This window comes from Gavia stellata, chromosome 3 (genome assembly GCF_030936135.1).
Source record: "Gavia stellata isolate bGavSte3 chromosome 3, bGavSte3.hap2, whole genome shotgun sequence".
In the NCBI taxonomy this organism is placed as follows: Eukaryota; Metazoa; Chordata; class Aves; order Gaviiformes; family Gaviidae; genus Gavia; species Gavia stellata.
This window is the reverse complement of record NC_082596.1, coordinates 96,298,254-96,319,251: the sequence shown is the minus strand read 5'-3', so window position 1 is coordinate 96,319,251 and position 20,998 is coordinate 96,298,254. Positions and strand designations below refer to the sequence as shown.

At 40.8% G+C, this 20,998-nt stretch overlaps 2 protein-coding genes across 2 annotated transcripts in view; one reads left to right on the top strand and one right to left on the bottom strand.

The window, feature by feature from the left end:
- RANBP9 (RAN binding protein 9) overlaps nucleotides 1-17,091 on the top strand; it is a 41,291-nt gene extending 24,200 nt beyond the window's left edge. Inside the window, exons 5-14 of the mRNA XM_059836345.1 lie at nucleotides 2,376-2,398; nucleotides 4,445-4,629; nucleotides 5,439-5,551; nucleotides 6,899-7,007; nucleotides 8,405-8,595; nucleotides 10,384-10,531; nucleotides 12,251-12,372; nucleotides 14,668-14,819; nucleotides 15,515-15,626; nucleotides 16,053-17,091. Coding sequence (XP_059692328.1) covers nucleotides 2,376-2,398; nucleotides 4,445-4,629; nucleotides 5,439-5,551; nucleotides 6,899-7,007; nucleotides 8,405-8,595; nucleotides 10,384-10,531; nucleotides 12,251-12,372; nucleotides 14,668-14,819; nucleotides 15,515-15,626; nucleotides 16,053-16,183 — 1,286 coding nt within the window. The 3' untranslated portion in view covers nucleotides 16,184-17,091. The remainder of the gene's footprint in view (nucleotides 1-2,375; nucleotides 2,399-4,444; nucleotides 4,630-5,438; nucleotides 5,552-6,898; nucleotides 7,008-8,404; nucleotides 8,596-10,383; nucleotides 10,532-12,250; nucleotides 12,373-14,667; nucleotides 14,820-15,514; nucleotides 15,627-16,052) is intronic.
- A 290-nt stretch (nucleotides 17,092-17,381) lies between these two features.
- Nucleotides 17,382-20,831, bottom strand: NOL7 (nucleolar protein 7). Its single transcript, XM_059815554.1, has 8 exons — nucleotides 20,665-20,831; nucleotides 20,530-20,590; nucleotides 20,390-20,448; nucleotides 20,205-20,236; nucleotides 19,130-19,220; nucleotides 18,308-18,429; nucleotides 18,145-18,222; nucleotides 17,382-17,786 (listed from the first exon to the last, which is right to left on the bottom strand). The coding sequence occupies exons 1-8, from the start codon at nucleotides 20,829-20,831 to the stop codon at nucleotides 17,710-17,712; spliced, it is 687 nt and encodes a 228-aa protein (XP_059671537.1). The 3' UTR covers nucleotides 17,382-17,709.
- Between the last annotated feature and the right edge of the window lie 167 nt (nucleotides 20,832-20,998).

Genomic DNA, 20,998 nt, shown 5'->3' with positions numbered 1-20,998 from the left:
CAAAGGCTAAAGCTCAAAAAGAAGAAATAAGGTTTTTGTCAGGGGTAGAAATGTGATAAGGAAAAGAGAGGCTGGCTAGAAATAAGATGTTATTGAAATAGGGCCTCTATCCTATTTTCTCATGTTGTCAAACATGAGGAAGGTTTGGAAAGTAGTAAGGGGAGAAGGATGTTTTAAAATTCTTCTCCTTGTCTCTCAGAACAAGACTGCCTGTTTGTTTGCTCAGGCCCTGTGCAAACAGATCTAACTTTGGAGTTTTCCTGCTCAGAGCAGGGCTTAGATGCCTCCAGAGGTCAATTCCAAGTAATCACTTCTGTGATTCTGTTCTATCATGATCTAATGCTTGTTCTAAATTGAATGAGTCTACATACCTGGACTTAATACCTTGACACCTACGGCAGTGGGACACATGAACCATGCACTGTGTAGTTGTTTCTTTTGGCGCTGTTTCAGGGTATATGTCAAAATGGAAGATAACAGGCTTATGTTGTCTTTACCCTACTCTTTAAGTGGGTTAAAGCTGAGAAGGGTCATCTTACCTTATTCCCTTTTTGGAACTAGTAACAGGGTGCCTGTAGGTAAGTTGGATCAGATTGTTGATCAACTAAGTGACGCTGATTTTATGACTAACCTTATGGTCACATGCATGGAAGTGCTATGAAGGAGGAGCAGAACCTTCTCTTTCGGTGGAAGTCTTAAAGCAGACTGGATTAGGCCAACTGTGAAACAACACTCCAGGTGATTAAAATCTGTATAAAGAGGAGAACAGAATGGCATAGGTGAGGAGAGGCTAGTAAAATGTCACCTGTCATAGAAGAGTCTGACAAACACTATATGGATTTCAGAAGGAAATCTGACAGCTGTTCTGCTGTCGTGGGCTTTGCTAGCCTAAATTTCTGACAAAGGAAAATTGATTCTGTGTTTAGGGGAAAAAGAAATCAGACATTTTGGCTGTCTTGCTGAGTTGTTGTTGCTGCTAGTTGTCCAGAATTCCTATACGATCGTGACTTGGAGGACATCTATGTTTCTTCTCTGGGCCGCAGATGCAGTCTAGAGTATTGGAAATCTCTGGCTCAGCCTGGGATTTGATGTTACAAAAAGGGCTAAGCAATTATTTATGCAAGTGTGAAATCCTGGATTGAAAAAAAACCAAAACCGAACTCCCAAACCCCCCCCGATACCTACATGTCACTCAGTCATCATTTATCAGTTACCTATCTTGCCTACTGCCATGGTTGTTTTGGAAAAGGGTAAGTTGGATCTCAAAATGTGCCAAACGGAGAAAGTGGTTATAGCTTAGAAAAAGTTAGGGTGTGAACAGGTCATAAATAAAATGATAGCTTTGAGATGCGATGGGAGGAAACAGATTCACTCTCTGTGTCATTCTTGTGTATCCAAGATGTGAGTAAGGAATCCAGATGCTCTTAAGCTTTGAAATCTTGGTGAAGAATGGAGATGGAAAGCAGGGGTGGAATTTCTAACGAAAGGTTAAAAGCTTTGTTTTAATCTTAAATTTGAAAAGGCAGTGATACAAATAAATAAGAGTTTGAAGGGATAAGTGGATTTGAGTCATTATGCACTTGTAAAAAAAAAAATAAATTTGAAGAAATACGTGAAACAATAAAGGAAATATGAAATAATGTTACCATTCGGCTGTCAGAAGGAGATTTCCTGATACTTATTTTTTAACTGAAAGTTTCCCTGCCCTTCCAGCCCCCTCCCCATATTGCATGAAGTCCCTGAAGTGTATAGAGGTCAGATTTGTCTCTAATCCTGAAACAGCAAAATCACTGCCTTGGTCTTATGGGTAGATGGATGCTTGTAATTATATAACAAGATATTAAGCTATTCTGTTTGAAAACCAAAACACCCTAGCGTGGATTAGAGTGGAACATTTACCAGACTGGTTTGGAGTATTATAGGTATGTGCTGCTCATGTAAAGATAATGCATACTTACGAAGAAAAGTAATAGCAAACAAGAAGACACCATTAAATCTTGATGTCGCAGCATCAAGACATGCGAGTGAAAAATATCTTCAGATATTCTTATTTTTCCTCTTAATTTTAATGTGTAACCAGATTTTTCATACTTTCTGATCTGCGTATCTGTATGACACTTGCTAAATCTTATGCCCTATTTTGAAAAATTGAGGGCAAATTGAGTACTTCTGAATGACAATTACTTTTTGCCAAATATTGCCCTTTATTACTCAAGCACATCAGTTGTGCCTAAGCATCATGGATATCACCATATTTAACTGCTTATTTCTGAGATGGCTTGGGTGAGTTTTCTGAGCATATAATGATACACTTAAGAAAATGAGGCTAGAATCCAGACATGCGGAAATTAATCTTAATTTTCTCTTCGTTACAGGCATCGCTTTCACAGATTTACCGGTAAGATAAGTACATTTTCAAACAGCTTTCCTTTGTATTATAAACAGATGTTTCAGATGTAACTTGCATTTACCTTATGCTTCTTGGAAATACAATTACAATCTTCTTAACCAATTTAATATCAGGTATTTCTCCTCATCATTTCAGTGCTGATTTGTTAATTGAAGCAAAAAGGTTTTTGTTTTTACACCGATCCTCACAAGGGCTTTCCTTTTCAGGTTTTTAACAGGCAGTTCTAATGGAAGTTTAGCAGAAAACAATACATACAAGTATTTGTTTGACACAGGCAGGCCTTACATACAAAAATCAACGCTGTATTAAACACCCACGCGGTGCATGTGTGTACAGCTGTGTATCATGTGCAGGAAGGCTGGTTACTTAAGACATGGTCACTGTAACTCATGCATGATGCCTGATTTTCAAAATCTTTCTCTGTACTGTTCACTCCATAAGATCAAACATATCAGTAATTTTTTTTTAAGAAAGCTGCAGATATCTGAAGTCTTCTAGCTTTTCAATCAATTAAATTGTACTTTCCTTAAAATCGTTATGAGTTCCCTGTGTTACTGGTACAGGCATGATACTGTACTTAGTTTGTTTTTTTTCTTATCCACCTCATTTCTGATTTAATCCAGCTGGGATGCAGTGTGTGATACACTTCCATCTGGCCAGCTACTCTGTTTGCTATGGCCTTAGTAGGCAAGGATGGATATTAAGGAAAAATGAAGTCAATAACCCAGGGCACCTCTCAGCCCTGCCACAGGGTTGGGTGCTTCATGTAGGAAGCCACTGCCGCTGTCCTGGATCTGTGGGATGCTGGCAGGGCTCCTTGCTATCACGCGGTACCAGCACAGGAAAACTGACACTGTAATCTGAAGTTTGAAGCTGGACCCCTCCTCATTAGAATCGATTGTTTTCATCTCATTAAAAGATTTTGAGACTTGTGTTTTGCCGATTAGTTTAGACTAGGTAACAAACACTATGAGCAAGGTTTATTTAACAAAACAAGCAAACAAACCAACAAAAAGAAAAAGGGGTGGTGGTGTGATGTGGAAGTGGGGGTAAGATCGGCTTGGGCATGGTTTTAACAACCAGAGTATTTTTCTTCGATTTCATTGGGTTTGCTGGGCTTCAGTGTTCCTACTGACCTGCATGTTGATAACTTCTTACTGATAGCTTTAATTTATTTAGAATATAGTTCTGTAGATCAGCATACCGTTATACCATACCACCATTGACTGCAGTGTAAATATGATGTAGGTACATTTATAAATTAAAAAAAAAAGCAACGAAACCCCATTCATCTAAAACCCCAACGGATTGCATTGCCATTGCTGAGGTGCTAGTTGCATTTAAGAAAGTTACTTTAATCCCAACAGGCAGATTTTACTTTTCTTACATTTGGCATATTTCAAATTTGCATGGAGACCTAATCTCTAAGCAGAAAATAAAACTAAGACAACAATAAATGCTTTAAAGTCTTTTTCTAGATACAAGTCCAGGAATTCACGAGAACTTCAATGCACTGTTACAGTTCTTTTTAGGCGCTACACTTGGACTTTGAGGCTAATGAGTTCTATATCCTGTCAGTTCTTACCACTAAAATTCAGCGATGTTTTAAGTATTTCACCCCAAAAGGAAAATGGCCCACTTTGTAAGTTTAATTTTTGTTCTCTTTTTAAAAGAAACTTTAATCCTGGTCTTTAAAAATCATTAAAAAAAATCGTATTTAATATTTTGTAAAATTGAAACCAAAAGTTGTAAACTTCAGCACAGTTTAAAAAGTGCATTTTCTGACTACAAAGAGAATGATCAGTAAGGCTTTCTTATTTCAAAATTAAAAAATTACGACCACTGGGAATAAGATTAATCAGTCATTGTATTGCTGGATTAGTAGAAGTTGCTTTAACTGCTGGACAGATGATCCAGAGGTATTTGCTTCTTCACACTACTAGTATCAGTGGGGATATTATTACAGAGATGAAAAAAAAAAAAGGTGGGAAAGTTAGAATAAGAGGGAAAAACTAATTAAAAAATTTCTTGCAGCCAAACTTGTACCCTACAGTAGGGCTTCAAACACCAGGAGAGGTTGTGGATGCTAATTTTGGACAACACCCGTTTGTATTTGATATTGAAGACTATATGCGAGAATGGAGAACCAAAATTCAAGCACAGATTGACAGATTTCCGACAGGAGATCGGGAAGGAGAGTGGCAAACAATGATTCAGAAGTAAGACTTTGAATATTGTTCATTTAAAAAAAAAGTTATTTGCATGATTTCAGAGATCTTTAAAATATTGTACCTATGTCTTGTGCAAAAAATTACAGATAGCATTAAAAACTACTACAAATAGTTTTGTTAAAAGGGTTGATAAACATGTATAAAACTGAGCATGAATAGATGTCTGGGGAAGAGTTATCTACACCATTAATAATTAAAGAGTTTATAATGATGAGTGTAAGCCTTCCATTTTGATTTGACCTATCTAACGTGGATTGGGGAGTTTAGAAAAATTGCCGTGGTTCTAATAGGCAGTTTTAATACTTGGGGCTCTGGAAATTTCCCTTCGCGTTCTCAGCCTTCGGCATGCCAGGTTAAATTGTGGCTCATCAGTGTCTCACTTGGAAAAACGGTGGTTGAGGCTTTGTGTTTCTTATTTCTTCAGTGAAAACAAAAAATTAGGGTGCAGAAATTTCACTTCAGTGTATGTAATGAGCAAAAAAAGAAACTTAATTAGCAGGCAGTATTTTAATTGAGCCTACCTTTGAGTGATGAATCATTTTTATTAAAATTCATCATAATAAAATGATACATTGGTTATTTTTTTAATTGGTTTTCTGTACAGTGTTTTGAAGAGGATACTGGCTCTTAACTGCATTACTTTTGTCTGACTTGTACAGAAATTTCTGAATTTCAAGTAGAATTCTTTAATTCAGTCACTTTTTCTCAGAAAAGAGGTTTTTTACATTCAGGAAGTTCTTGGTTTCTTACTTGTATTTAATGAGTGTTTCTGGGTTTTGTTTTTTGTTTATTTTTAGAATGGTATCATCTTACTTAGTTCACCATGGATACTGTGCAACAGCAGAGGCATTCGCCAGATCCACAGACCAGACTGTGCTAGAAGAATTAGCTTCCATTAAAAATAGACAAAGTAAGGCTGGAAAGCACATTACATCCTTTTATTTCCTCCCTTAAACAAATACATAAAACTTTCTCTTAAGCATCATTGTAGATTTTCCTTTCAGCACTACTCCATAGTACAGTTCTTTGCTGTCATGTAAAGTTACACACATATGAACAGTTGGTTAAGATGAACTTCTGCACTAAATGCTTTGGAACTTGTTTGATGTAGCAGAATGTGGTAAATTACCTGTTGTCTTTTTCTTGAATGGAAAATTGTGATCTGTCTTGAACAACTGTGTGTAATGTCTCTAAATGAGTGTTTGTGAGACTTAATGGTCAGTCACAAACAGGAATATAAAACTTAAGTCTTGACAAACATTTAGACTTTTATCTTAACTGTGAAAAGGGGTCGAGTTTAGAGAATGCTTTAAAAGTTAAATCAAATTTGAGTTTTCCTGCTTTCAGATGTGAGGGGGAAGAGGACAAGGACAACTAACAGCAGTTCAGTTCTAACTTGCTGTGGCAGTGCTGTTTGGCAGCCTGATTAAACAGTGCCAGCCCCGTTCATTTAAATCCCTGCTGTATGAACACAAGCATTTGTGTGACTGCATGACATACCACATGGGGAAACTGCTCCGGTTGAAAAATAACCCATTCATTGGGCTGTTTTTCGTTTGGATCAATTTCTCCATTGGTGGGATAGAGCTGTGAGGCTGTTTGCGACTCGTGCCAGGTTACAGCAACAGCAGCATCAACTACAGCAGAGACTGTTGTGGAAAGGCTTAGTCAACTGTAAGCTGACTGGAAGTATGTGTTGTAGGTGAGAGAGACTAAATTTTGTTTCTCTTAGTCAAAATTGAACCTGTGGGAGTGGGATGCAATTTGGATGTTCTTGCGTGACGATAGTTTGCTATGTGCTTATTTATAAGGGTGTGAAAATGAGAAATAAATTGCAGAAGAGTGTCTGCAATCTTAATCTAGCTCTAAATGTGCAATCTGAGTACAAAGTAGTTGTATGCTGGCAATATATAAAAGTATTGAGTACTCATTATCTAAATGAGTACTAATGAGTATGTAGGTGGAGTGCAGTTCTTAAATTTTCCTATTGATCATTTTAAGGAAGCATGATCTTTCTTTACACTATTTTTTCTAAGAGGAAAAAGCCTTGTTGATTGATGGTTGCAGTGTCTTTTAATCGTTACTTTACATGTATTAATCCATAAGCTGTCCATTTAACTGATGTTGGTTTTGGTGAACAGAAATTCAGAAATTGGTTTTGGCAGGATGAATGGAGAACCCATTGAAACAACATAACAGCTGTATCCAAGTTTACTAGAAAAAAATCCTAATCTCTTATTTGTTTTTTGGTGAACAGGAATTCAGAAATTGGTTTTAGCAGGAAGAATGGGAGAAGCCATTGAAACAACACAACAGTTGTATCCAAGTTTACTAGAAAGAAATCCTAATCTCTTATTTGCATTAAAGTGAGTCTTCAAATTATACAGATGTGTGTTTATAGATGGCACAGTACCTTCTGAGACAAGACAATTACTCATTTAAAGCTTTCACAGAAATATAAACAAAGCAGCGTTTTTTTAGAAAATGTGTATAGTTCACTTTTTTAATGCTATATTATTTGCAAAATGTTTAACTAGTTTTTGTCACCAAGGTCCTGTTTTACAGCATAATTCACATCTCACTGTAGACTTGCTCTCTAAAACTAAGTTTTACAAATTTTTAAACCAATTTTAATCAGTTTGGGTGTCAACTAAAAGTGTAAACTGATACAGTATCATATTCAAGAAGGTTAAGAGTCCTATTGGCATAAGTTGGTCAGTACCTCCAAATGGGTGACTGACTTTAAAGACCAGTTGAAATGAGCTGTTTCACTCCATGTCACTTTACTAGAAACCTCAGGCTAATACTGTGGAAATTCCATAATCCCAAAGAGTTCTCTTGGCTTCCCAGGCACACAATAGTCACCTTCATTCTGGCATTTTTACTTGCCAGCTGCGCTGATACTCCAGAATTTTGTATCACTTTGTTTTTGAACGCGGAAGAAATCTGTTATCTTCTATAAGAACAAAGCACTTTAATTTTTATGTTCAGTTAAGTAACTTGGAATGTGTTTGAAGTCTGTCACGCTCAAGTGCTGAACAGAATTCACGTGATAATACTGCAGACTTATCACAGACTTCGCAAAATGCGAACATTTTGATGAAAGACTTCACTCGATAACGTCAACTGTATGTTATCTTTTTCTCAATCTTTCTAAATTTAGACTGTTCTATTGAGGCTATCCAAGCCTAAAACATAAAGCAGTAGTTCTGAGCTTCCTTAAAGTCCATAGTAAAAACCTCCTTATGTAAAATAAAATTGACAAAGAGCAACAGCCTCTAAAGGGAAGGTTTGTATATGAGCTTGCTTTTCAAACTGTTTTCTAGTGCAAATGTTTAATGTTAAGAGTTACTGTTTAATGCTTACTGTTCCAGACAGTCAAACTATGTTCTCATCTACTTTGAGAGAAATGACAGACATGACAACCTAAGGACATATCCTTCTCAGGAAATAACCTAGCCCCTGCCAATAAAACAAAACAGTTAAAACAAGAAAATGTAGTTTAGTTCTCTAAACTTTGAGGACTTATTGACAAAGTCTGTCCTCAAAGGATAATATTCCTGTTCTCCTCCCTCACAAATTTGTAATTGTGTATTTTTAGCTGAATACTCCAAAGGTTATTGATGATTGCGTTACTGACATCCAGCATTTTGTTGAGTCATACTTTTTGTATTTTTAACACTAAAATTAAATCGTTGCTATCGTTGGTAAATTGAAATGTGTAAATTGCTTTATTAGCTTAACTTTTTTGCCTTTTGTTTAGGGTGCGCCAGTTCATAGAGATGGTGAACGGTACAGACAGTGAAGTGCGATGTTTGGGAGGCCACAGTCCAAAATCTCAAGATAGTTACCCTGTTAGCCCACGATCATTCAGTAGTCCTAGCATGAGTCCCAGCCATGGAATGAATATTCACAATTTGGCAACAGGCAAAGGGAGCAGCACACACTTTTCTGGTAAGTTGATGTGGAGGATATACCACGTAGATTTGGATGTACCGCACCATGTAGATATTTTTTACAATCAAGTATCAGAAGTTACAAATACTCCCAGGCTGACAATTTGTTTTTCTTAAGAGTTGATACAGAATGCTTTGTGTGGAAGTATAGTTTTAATGATTAAAGTAGGTGATTCTCAGTCACTGGGGAAATGGAAAGTGTATAAATAGAATCAAATCTTTTTTGCATGTGCTTGTGGTTTTACTAAGGGTTTGCAAAGTAGGTTGCCACTGGTTTCTGAGAAATGCTTGCTTCCGGGAGATTGAAGGTTCTGAAACAAATTTCTGTTGTCCTTTCGATGATAATCTGGAGCTTGGGCAAGGTGGTTTAAATCCAGTAAGTGGCGTATACGATCCATTTCCTATGGTGTTTATGGAATAGCAGGAACAGCTGCTCTTGTGTAGGAAATACCAGGAGCTAGGTGGTGGAGTTAGGTAAAAGACTTTCTGCTGGCAGCTGAATTTCAGTCTGCACAGTTGAAACAGTTCTGAGAGTGTCTAGGTGCTGGTAAAGCTTCAGTGGGAAGCCATGAATGTTCAAAGCTGCCCTGTGCCTATGGGGAGATCCCCGTGCCTTGCAAAGCATCTCTGCAGAGAAGAAGTTGGGCATGTTAAAGTGGTACGTGAATGTGTCATCTTTGAACCCCAGACTCTTAAGGTAGCAGAGGCCATCAACTTCCACTTCTGTTTTATTCTTAAATCCAAGCTGGAGCTGACTGGGGGGTCTTTGTTGGTGGCTTTTTTTTTTTCCCTCTCAGTGGGATTGAGTAGGAAGCCAGTGTAGCCTGGCCACCAGAATACCTGCTGCCCTTGGCACGGCAGCAGCCTCGCTTTTCTTCCCTCTGTGTCAAGACTGTGTTACCACGTGTGTGAGTGGAGGTCCACTCAGATGTTCTGTTTGTTCTTCAGGTGATTATTGGGATGTATTGTAGAAAGTACCTCTGACTTTCTAACTTTGAAATTAGAGGCACCACTTAATAAGCAAGTTGATGAATGTATTATTAGAATTGAGGTTTGGGATTTCCTGAATGGCAGCAACTGTTTTATTTATAATAAGCCCTTCCTATGACCTGTTTCTATATTACAAGATACTAGGGAGCTCCTGCTTTTGGTCTTGATAGAACTGGCAATTACATGTTTGCTTCAAATAGTAGTTTCTTGATTATATTTTAGAAGGGTCATAAGAGATTTTAGCCAGACACCGTAATTTCGCAGCATGGTGTAATTTTATTTAGCAAAGCACAATATTAACAATTAAAATAATTGTATGGGGAAGGAGGGAGGTTGTGTTTAAGTGTAGCAACGTGTAAAGTATTTTTAGCACTGAATTTTACTGCATATTTATCAAGAGAATTATGTGATTAGGAATAAGTAAGATGCATGTCTGCATCCATTCATAATGATTACAGTGGCCTGAAAAGATTTTCAGCTCTTTCAGAAACAATGTATCGGTTCTAAAAAATTATTCTACATTGGTGTGGTTTTCTGTTTTACTGGTTTAGAAGTACAACTGAAAAACCGTCTCATGTATATTTTAGTACTTGTTAAATAATGCTTAACTTCTGCACTGTAGAAGCCTTAAAGGTTCAAAGACCTGAAACATGGAGGCGAAGTAATTGGGTTTATTTGTTTGGCAAATCTAGCGTTTATGGACCAGGAACAATTAAGCTATACTTATTTCATTTCTAGAAATCGGTACTTCCAAATAAGTTCGTAGATGATTACAATTATTAAAACTTTCTTTCAGGTTTTGAAAGTAGTTGCAGTAATGGAGTAATATCAAATAAAGCGCATCAATCTTACTGTCACAGTAAACACACGACCACCAGCTTGAATGTACCAGAGCTCAACAACATAAATGTATCAAGATCACAGCAGGTTAACAGCTACTCCAGGTGAATAAACTTCAGATGCTTCTAACTTAGGTTAAGGCTTATGTTGTCCACGTGCTTGCATTGCAGAGAAGAGCTTTCAGTGGGATTTGATGTGATTTTTTTCAAGGACAGTTAAAACAATTAGCTTAAAGAGCCAAGATCTTGTGATCGCTCTAGTGTGCTTTGGTTTTGTTTTAACTTCTCAAGCTCAATAGACTGTTTTTTCCTGTTTGGTTAAAGAAATGCAAGGAACAAAAATAAATTTCTTTGCTTAGAGTTATTTATGGCCAGTTTTGAAGTTGTATAGTGAAGATTAGCTAGCTCTCTGGCACTTGGGATTTTAATTTAAGCCACTGACGTTGATTTAAGCACATTGCATGTAGGTAATGAAAAGTGTTCCAGATACTTTCCCTTTGTGGCAGTATCTGCAAAGTAAACACAATTGAGATGCATACGAAATGTGGACTCCCTTCCATTGCACGCACAAGAATTGTTTGCCTACTCCAATCACTGTCACTTGTGCAAACACATTCAATTCAGAGAATGAAAATAGATGTATTAACCAGGGTTAATATGGTTATTCATCACTAGTAAATACTAAGCTCTGGGTTGCACAGATGCAGCAGAACCTAATTTGATGTGAAACACAACAGTGCTTGGCTGCGTTGTCCAAGATAGATTCCCAAAGCTGCCAGCTAGGATGTGATGGTGGTAACAAAATATTTCATTTGGATAGTGATGATTGGGGGGAAAAAAAAAAAAAGAGTAAGAATTTACTTTTTAACTTAATGATTTGTGTTTGTGTCAGCAATTGCCTCTGCCAAAAAAGCCTGGCAGTGTCCAGGCTGCTTAGAGATTTTTCACAGGAGAAAGACAATTCCTTGGCTGCAGTGTTGCCCAGTCAGAGACACCTTTCGGTTTCCTTCCTCAGAGGAAGCTGAGTATTTTTGATCGCTTAAAAGCAAGATCTTAAACTTCTAAATTTAATCTTTTTGGTCTTGAGTGAGATTTTAGGTTGTCATTCTCCATGACGAAGTAGAACAGGCTAGCATGTAGCTGTCAGCAAAGCTCAGTGCCCAAAGCCATGCTGGCATTTTCTAAAAGTGCTTCTGTGACCTGCTGGGAGCAGAGAGTGGTGAGGAGTTGTATGCTCTGAATTTGCTTTTGAGTATCTTTTCAGTGTCCTGGTTTACTCAGTATTTGCCTTGGGTTTTTCTTCTTTTTCCCTGTCATTCCACTGAGACTAAATGCGAGAGCAAGGCTTTTTTGAAAGAATTACTTACCTAAATATGATGTTCTCAAATAGGCTGTATATGGAGTTACCTGTTCGTTGTGGTTTTTGGTTTTGCGTGGTGGTTTTTTTTTTTTTTAAATGTGGGAATAGTGTATTTTCTCGGTGCATTTTCTCCAGCTCTGTGTATGTACAGATATATAAACAAGGTTAAGAACTTTTTGGTGTGTATTTGGAAAGTGTTATACTACTTACTCCTGAAGAATGGTGGACATGTTTAATTTACCATCATCTGAAAATTTGATTTTACTGTTAGTTGAGAGAGCCTTAAAATTTCCCTGGTGCTCTGGTATTGTCCCTTGCTATGGAAAAAACTGTGGTCTAACTTGGTAGTATTTAAAGCAGCTTTTCAGTAGCCAAGATGAGGAAGTCCTGTGCTGAAGTTATGAAGAAGATAACCCTAAGTACTTAAATATGAGTAATACTTTTATTTATTACTCTCTTTTCAGCAATGATGTAGACATGGAAACAGATCACTACTCCAATGGGGTTGCTGAGACTTCATCCAATGGCTTCCTAAATGGTAGTTCTAAACATGATCACGAAATGGAAGAATGTGACACAGAAATGGGTCTGCAGTGATATTTCTTACATTTTTATTAAGTGATGGCAACAAGGTTATGTTTTTACTTGCAATGCTTCCCAACTTGAAAATTAGGGATATTAACTCAAATCTTAATCTTTTTTGTTTGTTTGTTTTGCTGTTATTAGATGTAAATCTTACAAACACCAATTCAGGTGGTCCAATGTCAGTGGGAGAACAGGGGAAATTGGTAACTCATGGATATTGAAACTAGCATCAATTTCTAAGGAAGTACCTTTGAGAAGAAACATTCTGTTGTGTAGCTCCCCTGGCTTAGGGCTGGCAGATCGCTTCTCCCTCTTCCCCTAGTCTTCTTACCATTCGTGGTTCTCATGGCATCTTTGCACTCGACAGCAAGAGTAGAAATTCCGAATCACTTATATTGAAGAATGCAAAGTGCCTAACATATAATGTGTTTAAAAAAAAAGGTTTCCACCAAAAAAAAATTGTTTTCTATAGTTGTGGTCTAAAAAATGACTTTGTTTTACTTAACCTGCTTTATACTCAGTCGTACCTGCTGACGTTGGTGACAAACGAGTATTTAAATACCCTCTGACTGCCAGCACACCATAAAAAGATCCCGTTTACTCTGTCGGTTATGGTGCGAACTGTTCCTGTCCTGTAAAGGCAGTCAGATCGCTGAAGTGTGGCAGGCGGGTTGGAGCTTAGGCAATGGTTGTGATTGCTGGCCATGTCTGAAGAAGTGGAGGAATCCAGCCCAGCCATTTCTGCAGCTGCAGAAGAATTTAGCCAGACATCAATTAATAGGTAGTTTAACTGAAATGTGAAACTCAGTACATCGCTGGTAAACTTTTCAGAATGCAGTAGTACTTACAGATACCTACGAACGCTTCACAGTTCTGAGGGCATGCGCTGCTGCTGATCATGCAGCTTTGCTGGTAAATACCGCGTAACTGTTGAAAAGCGAGTATAATTCTGTTACAGCCCTGGAGGGGGGAGATTCAAATTCCCAGGCTGTTTCCCTGCCTTATGCTCTGAAACTGGATAACAACAAGGCCTCACTTCTGTGACAGAAAAAACACCCACACCACTTCTTTACTTTCTTGCAGCCTTTTCCACAGAGGCTTGCTCTGACAGAGGTGAAGCAGCTGCGCAGGGCGCGGAGTTGTTTGTGGGGTTTTTTTAACGTAGTTGTTTTCTGCCTTTGGAAAGTGATGCCCTAGATTGGGCTGCAGCTAGTAACAAACACCGCTGCTTGAAGACTTGTGGGTGCTTCACCTTTGTAAAAAAGAAATGTGGCTCCTCAACCTACATTGTTTACACCCCATACTTTGAGTTTGGTGGTTTTTTGCTTTTTGAAATACATAAATATTCTCCTTAGTGCTGTGTATGTAATGTTAAGTAGGCAGATTTTTTTCCAGAGGCGATATGCTGACATCTAAGAGAGGAAAAAAAAGTAAAGTGGCCACTTATAAATCCTTGTTTGAAATAGTGGTCAAAATACATTGCTAGATAGCAATGTTAAAATCGGAAAGAAAAATGGTTTTGTAATTAAAGTGTACATCAAAATTCTGATTCAAAACTTGATTCCAGTGATGAGAAAAGGCAAGGAATGGATAAATGTTTGGTTTTTTATCAGGTTGCTTTAGTTGTAAACTTCAAAAAGGCAGAACTTTCAGAGAAGCCAAGGATTGACTTACTATTCATAAACTGCATTAATATCTTTTAAAATCACTACTATTGGGGAGTATTGTAGCAAACAGTAAAGAAACTGATTGTAGTGTTCTGCTTGATTACAAAAGAAGCCTGAAATGTCCCAATTATTAAGCTAATGTATTCTACAAAGAATATGAACAGTCTAAAATTATCGTCTCGTAGCAACATCCATCACGGCTGTTGGGAAGTTCAGGGTGTCTTACCCTCTATTAGCAGTTCCAGATTTGGCGTATCTTTAGAAGTGCAATGCTGAAAAATTAAAAAGGTAGAACTGTGTGGACTTTTGTTGTTATTAATTTTAAACTCCCATAAAATTTTAGGGTAAAATTTGTTTTATAGTCTCGTTAGTCTAAGATCAACCATTGCAAAATAACCGGCACATGTAGACAGCCTTTGCTGTTAGTTAAGGAAGTCTCTTCATGTTTTTAAAGGAGCAATTCAACAGTGCTGGGTGTAAGGGTACATTACGCCAAGGTCTCTGGCCCGACGTGCTTTCTCTCAGAGAAGGCAGGTGTCTTTTGAGTGAAATCAGTGCAGATTTTCTAGATCCAGAGATGGTTATTGTCGGCTTTATTAGCGGTGATGATGACGCTATCATTTTTGCAGAAGTAGACTCAAGTCAGTTAAGACGTCAGCTATGTGGTGGCAGCCAAGCGGCTATTGAAAGAATGATCCATTTTGGAAGAGAATTGCAAGCAATGAGTGAGCAATTAAGAAGAGAATGTGGCAAAAACACAGCGAATAAGAAAATGCTCAAGGTAGGTTTCATCTTGAAATTGTGGTGTTAAGGTGAATAACCGTGCTGCCCAGCAGAAACTTTCTGCGGCATGTGGCATTGCGATACTGTTCCGCTTTAACTGCTGCGATTTTGTTTGTTTGTCTGAGAGCAGTATTCTAGTTGCTGTCTCCTGTCTTGTCTGTGTAGCACATTCACAGGGAAGATCATTTCACACTGCAATACAATTAAAACCAGAGATTAATTAACACTTCCCTCCATCTCATTTCTGACCATGTAGCTTGGCCTCTTGAATCAAAGTGCTGTTTTCAGCTCTGATGATAAATGAACTGCAAGAAAGAGAAGAGGATTGATACAGAAGCATTAAATGTGTGCTCTTTAGTGCTCTCCTGTGTTCATTAGTTTACCTTGATTGGAGACTGCTCTGGAAAAGAATTCCCCTGCCAAAGACCAACTGTACGCAATTTTCAGTCTGTCTGTTTCCTCTTTCCCCATCACTTACTAAAATAGTGTCAACTTTTGTCTTTCTGTTCAGAAGAAAACTGCTTGCTCCCAATGGAACAAGTCCTGTTACAGTTTCTTTTTATCCTTTTGTATTGCTGAAGGACACTGACAACCACCTTTGTGATTCCGAGTCAAAATGGGTGAAGAAAATAGTCCTCCTTTTTTACTAGCGGAATAGAGCTGTGAAATGTAACAAAAACCATCTTTCCACAGGATGCGTTCAGTTTACTTGCGTATTCCGATCCCTGGAGCAGCCCTGTTGGAAATCAGCTGGACCCGATACAACGAGAACCGGTGTGCTCCGTACTCAATAGTGCAATACTAGGTAAGCGAGGCCTGCTGGTTTTCAGGCGGGGTGCAGAGCGTCTTTTGTTCCAGACAGGTAGTGCTGCTGCTGCTCACTTGCTGGGCTTAGTACTGGGCTGCTGAGTGATGAATGGAGCATAGCAATGTTGTGGTACACTCTTTTACTAAAATACAGGGGTAGTTTTGGGGGCTTATTAATGTAAGAGGTGTGATCGTCACTGCTGTTGTTGTTCAAAGCAAAAATGGGCCTGTTCAAATTCCCTGCACAGCACTGTTACCGAAAGTGTCACTTTGTTGCTCCTGCTCCACCTTGCTGCAAGAGCAAACTTTGCAAATAAGCACAGGAATTTTGAAACGAGTGATTTAAGCAAGCTTAAAATTTAAGTTTTCAGTGCATTACTGTGAAATTAATGCAGTGTTGCAACTGCCACCACGTCTTTTCCAGAGACTCACAACCTGCCAAAGCAACCACCGCTTGCCCTAGCGATGGGACAAGCGTCACAGTGTCTGGGATTGATGGCTCGAGCAGGAATTGGGTCCTGCGCGTTCGCCACAGTGGAAGACTACCTACACTAGCTATGCATTTGGAGATCTGCAAGGTGGCGTGGCATACTCAACGTGGGAAGCAGACCAGCTCTGCTGACTGGAATTTGGAATTTTAATTATGTACTAAGGACAAGTCTGTCGCTTTATGTTGCTTCCTAGTTTACAGCATGATGCAAATGATTTCTAACTTAGCGTTAGGAGAAAATGTCCATCTTTTAAACCTCTTAGACAACTAAGAGTTGAAAATATCACTGATAACGTCAGACATCCAAATTGACAAGTACCAATCCTTTAAACAATTGTCCGAAACAAAACCAAAAATCCTGCTACCTTGTGGTGGGACGTAAGAATAGAAAACATGGATGGATTAGCCTGTGGGTGATGTAAACGTCAAGCAGGATGACTTGCCAACCTCCACCCCCATTGTTACATAGTTCAATCAGTGTAATTTGCAAAATGCATAAACACCTGATGGTTTGGATATATAGTGTTGATGGGAAGAAATGATATTTTTTAATGTGTACTGTAAAACTTGAATTACTCAGGAGCTGAGTGAATATGTTTGTTGCTACTTACAATCCCAACCTGTTGATCTTAGTAGTTTTTTTTGTTTTAACATGGTCTTTTCAACTTTGTTTCCTTGTTTAACTACAGACAGCTTCTGTTGTGTAGACTCACCAGTTTAACTGTTGTATTATAACAGTATTACATGTCAACACAGTGTGGTTATGACCTATTTATATAAAAACCAAATATTTAGTCAATTTACAGTCTTAATTTAATCTTTGTACACCTTGCATTTTTAAAAGTGCTTAAATAGTACTATATTGCAATAAAATGTAGTGATATCATAATTAACCAGCCATTAAAAGCTTACTTCTACATACACGGTAGCATGGACTTGTATGCTACGTTTTCTTGGTTCTAGAGTTGTATCTTACAACAGTGGTGCTGGGGTAGACCCAGGAATTCAGTGGGGCAGCTTGCTGCTCCAGCCAGGGCTGTCAAAGGTGGCTAGACAAAGCAAGTCTGGCTAGCAGGGCACAGTCAAGGCACTGAGTGGAACCCCTTATTCCTTGAAAGCAATCATCAGGCTGGACAAGAACTGTCCCTGCTCTGTGAACTGACTGAAAGATTCTGGTATTAGGATACAGCCTCTCTTTAGAGCGGCAAACAACTGAAAAAGCAGGAATAATTGATTGCTGTAAGAAATGCAGCATCCAGAAGAGCAAGTACAACATCGTTTCTCTTTATTCTCTGCAAAGGAGCTGTCTGATGGAGGCAGCTCTACAAGCCTGGGTGTAAGGCCAGCTGTTCTAAGTCAGTGTTAAGGACACAGTCACTGCCCTGGCCCAGCGCTTTCTTAGCTTCCCCAACCAAGAGAACAGGGAAGTCAGTGTGGGCACAGCTTTGGGAAGGGTGGTGCCTTCTGGTGGCTGCTGGCTAGAGCTGAAAGTGGAGTAAGGATGGAGAAGGGGGGAAAAAAAAAATCTTTGTTGTGCTGAGAGACTTTCAGCAAAAGAAGTCCTTAACTGCATCTTCTGAAAAAGCTGTCTTCATACTCCACTTCTTTTAATCTGTGTTGCGAGCCAACGTTTTTTAAACCTCATTGCTCTTTGCTTTTTTTCTTGCCCTTAAAAAAAAAAAAAAGCTGTTAGTTACCATTTTCTTAGCCCATCTATGGGAGAAGCAGCAATCCATCGATTACTGCAGCATGTCAGAACTGATGACCTGACTGGGAAGCTGATAAACTTCCTCTCATGTGGTTGATGATGTACAACAGGCAGCTCCCAGTGGCCAGGGTCCCACCTTGCACCAGTCTCCTCCAGGAGGGGGGGGCACAGCAGCGCTTCCCCTCTCAGGTTTGTGGAGTTAGAAGGCAGCAAGAGGCAGCCCTCTAACAGGGGAAAGCTTTTTTCTTTTTTTTTAAAAAAAGTGTTCTTTAAACTTATGTGCATAAAGTAGCACCTACTTTGACTTTTTATACTCACCCCAAGATTGGTCCACAAACTGAACTGCAGCTTTTTTAACTGGGTTTTTCTTGTTTTCAAGGGAGAAAAATTCATTTGCTGAAATGGAGATGAGTGTTAATTACTAAGTTAAGTTTAACCCAGACAAATCTAGCTGCAGCCCCACCTCAGGGAACTCGCTTACCCTGTACCCGGTTGGTGCCTGGTCCGTAGAGTTGAGTGTTTAAGAAGTCTTTGGCCAGCTGTTGGTGGAGGCCTATTAAACTCTGATCTTTTAAGCGCACAGCCATATAGTTTCCCTCTGACCTAGTTAAATCAAGAGAGGTAAATCCCTGTAGCATAGTTACAGAACCCAGAACAATAAACGGACACACTAGTCCGTGGTTTGCTGCTTGAGCACACCCGCGGCCGGTGCTGCCTTCTGACGCTCAGCCAAACTCTGTAGCAGTATTTAAAAAAAAAAAATAAAAATAAAAATACTGGCCCAAGACTCTCAACCCATCATCATATGCCTTTACATGCCCCAAGCAGTTCCTTGGAAGTCTCAAACTAGTCCTACCAGAAGCTAGTGCAATTCCTCTATAGGGGCAGCAGTGACAAAGAAACAAAGGGGGAAAATAATAAAGGAAGAAGCAAAGAAAGAAAGACTGACCTGCAGGAATTCAGTGCTCAACACCCAGACCTGCAGCAGCACCTAACAGAATGGCTACTGCTGTGCTTATGACTACACAGTTCTCTCACAGCAGTTACATACACGTAATACATAAAAATTGCTACTTAAAGATTTATCTATATGTGTGTGTATATATTTTACAAGTATGCTGTATCAGAAGCGTATTAACGGCGCTTTTAAGCGCATGAATGTGCTTTCCATCAGCAGAAGAGCAGGGGGAACACCAAGCGCAGCAGAGAGCCCAGCACACGGTGACTGGACAGCTGCTGTGGCACTCCCTCCCTGAGCAGGCCCCCGCACAGGGACAGGCACCCCGAACATCTCCCAGCCTACCTGGCACCCCCCTTTCTTCGCTCATTTTTCTTCACCTGCCTTTGGGCTTGGCCTTGTCTCTGCTTTGCAGCCCCACCTCCACGGCGTTTACCTAAAGTAAATTTAATAGGAAACAGAAAAAAATTCCCAAACGTCATGAATCAAGAGCCATAAGTGAAAGAGGAAAAGGGACAAAACAACAATTAGGCTGTGAAAAATAAGATGGCTTTAGTTAACTCCAACGGGCACTTTTCAGAAGCTCTGACTAGTCAGAGCCAGCAAGCGCTGCCCTCGCAGCAGGGCTGGGAGAGGGAGCATGCCACGCCACAGGGGAGCCACCCAAAGCACCGCTAGCCAGTGTTCCCCTCCCACCACGAAATGGAATTCGTCCAGGACACCAATCCAAGGCAACAGCCACAGACAGCGCGCGAAGGGGAGCCAGTATTCAAAGCATCATCCTGAGCTCAGCTCTTCTTTATGCCAACAGATTTTTTTTAAAAAGAAAAAAATAAAAGGAAGAAAAAGTAGCAGTTATGCCATCCAGCTATATAGTTATACGTGAGGTATGGACAAGAGAATAGCTTTAAAAAAAAAAAAAACCCACAACTTTTTTTTCTTGTAAAGTACTTTGAAGTACAGATGAAGAGGGCCAGAAAACAGCAGTCGTGACTAGTCTAGACTCTCGATTTTCTAATTCAAAATTTGAAAAAAAGTTTCTTAACTTTTTTACAGATGCTATTAAATCATAGCATGATATGTAAAGTATCAAGGCGACGAACAACTCTATCCAGGACTAGCCTTTATAACTTAAAGAAACGCTCAATATTAATTTCCTTCTGGTAATCCTCGCTTTTTCTGTTACACCACCTGCCCATGATTTCCTATTTTAACAGAAATCATCGCACAGCAAACAACTTTTGCGAAAGGCGCGGAATCAGATCAGCTGCGACTTCAGCTTGTGTCCTTGTCGGCAGACGCGCTCGTCCAGTTTCAGACCTTCCAAAGGCCTCCGTACCACAGCGCTCCCCCCCGCCCCCCCGCTGCAGCTCTAGCACAACAACGAAACCCCGCGGGCCGGGGAAGAGCCGGAGCATACCTCGGTCCGCTGCCGCTGCCTGCGCCTCCGCCCTGCGGGGTGAGGAGAAGGCAACAGGTTACTCTCCCCGCCGCGCTCCCTTCGCCCCGCGAGCTCCCGCTTCCACGCCGGGCCCCGAAGGGCCGCACGGCGGGCGGCAGCGCTCGCCGCGGCACCCCGAGGCCCACCCCGCGTCGTCCCCTCACCCTGCGGGCGGCGCGGCGGCCAGCTCCTGCAGCACGGCCTCGGGGAGCAGCTTCCGTTTCTGCGGGCGAGAGCGGGGTTAGCGGGCAGGGGCGGCAGCGCGGGGCGGGGGGGCGCGGAGGGGGAGGGCGGGCCGCCGTACCTTCTGCTCCGCGAACAGCTCCTGGCGCCGCCGCCGCTTCTCCTTCAGCAGCTCCCGGTGCCTGCGGGGAGGTGGGAGGCGCCGTCAGCGCGGCCTCGGGGCCGGGGGGGGGTGGGGGGTAAGGGGTGTCTGTACCTCCGGGCCGCCGCCCCCACGAGCTTCCGTTGCGTCTCGGCCGCCTCCCTCGCCACGCCAAAGGACACCTCCTCCGGGGCCTCGTCCTCCGAGGAGGGCGGGCTGAGGAGCGCGGCGGGTGGCCCGCGCTTGCCCGCGGCCGCCGCCGCCTTCTGCCGCCCCGCCATGGCCCCCCACGCCACCCGCCTGACCCCCGCCCCGGAAGCGCTCCCTGCCTTCCGCGGCGAGGCGCATGCGCGCCGCCACACCCCCACCCCCTCCGGGGACGCCCCGCCCCGTCAGCGCGGCCGCGAGCCACGCCCCCTCGCGCCCAGCGGCCTGTGAGCGCCCCGCC

Bases quoted from the DNA above. Each gene is read 5' to 3' on its own strand.
- NOL7 (XM_059815554.1), bottom strand. From the start codon at position 20,831: ATGGCGGGGCGGCAGAAGGCGGCGGCGGCCGCGGGCAAGCGCGGGCCA. The intron at 20,591-20,664 runs GTACAGACACCC...ACCTCCCCGCAG, and splicing joins GTGGGGGCGGCGGCCCGGAG to GCACCGGGAGCTGCTGAAGG. The intron at 18,223-18,307 runs GTAAGCGAGTTC...TCTCCATTTCAG, and splicing joins AGGCACCAACCGGGTACAGG to CAAATGAATTTTTCTCCCTT.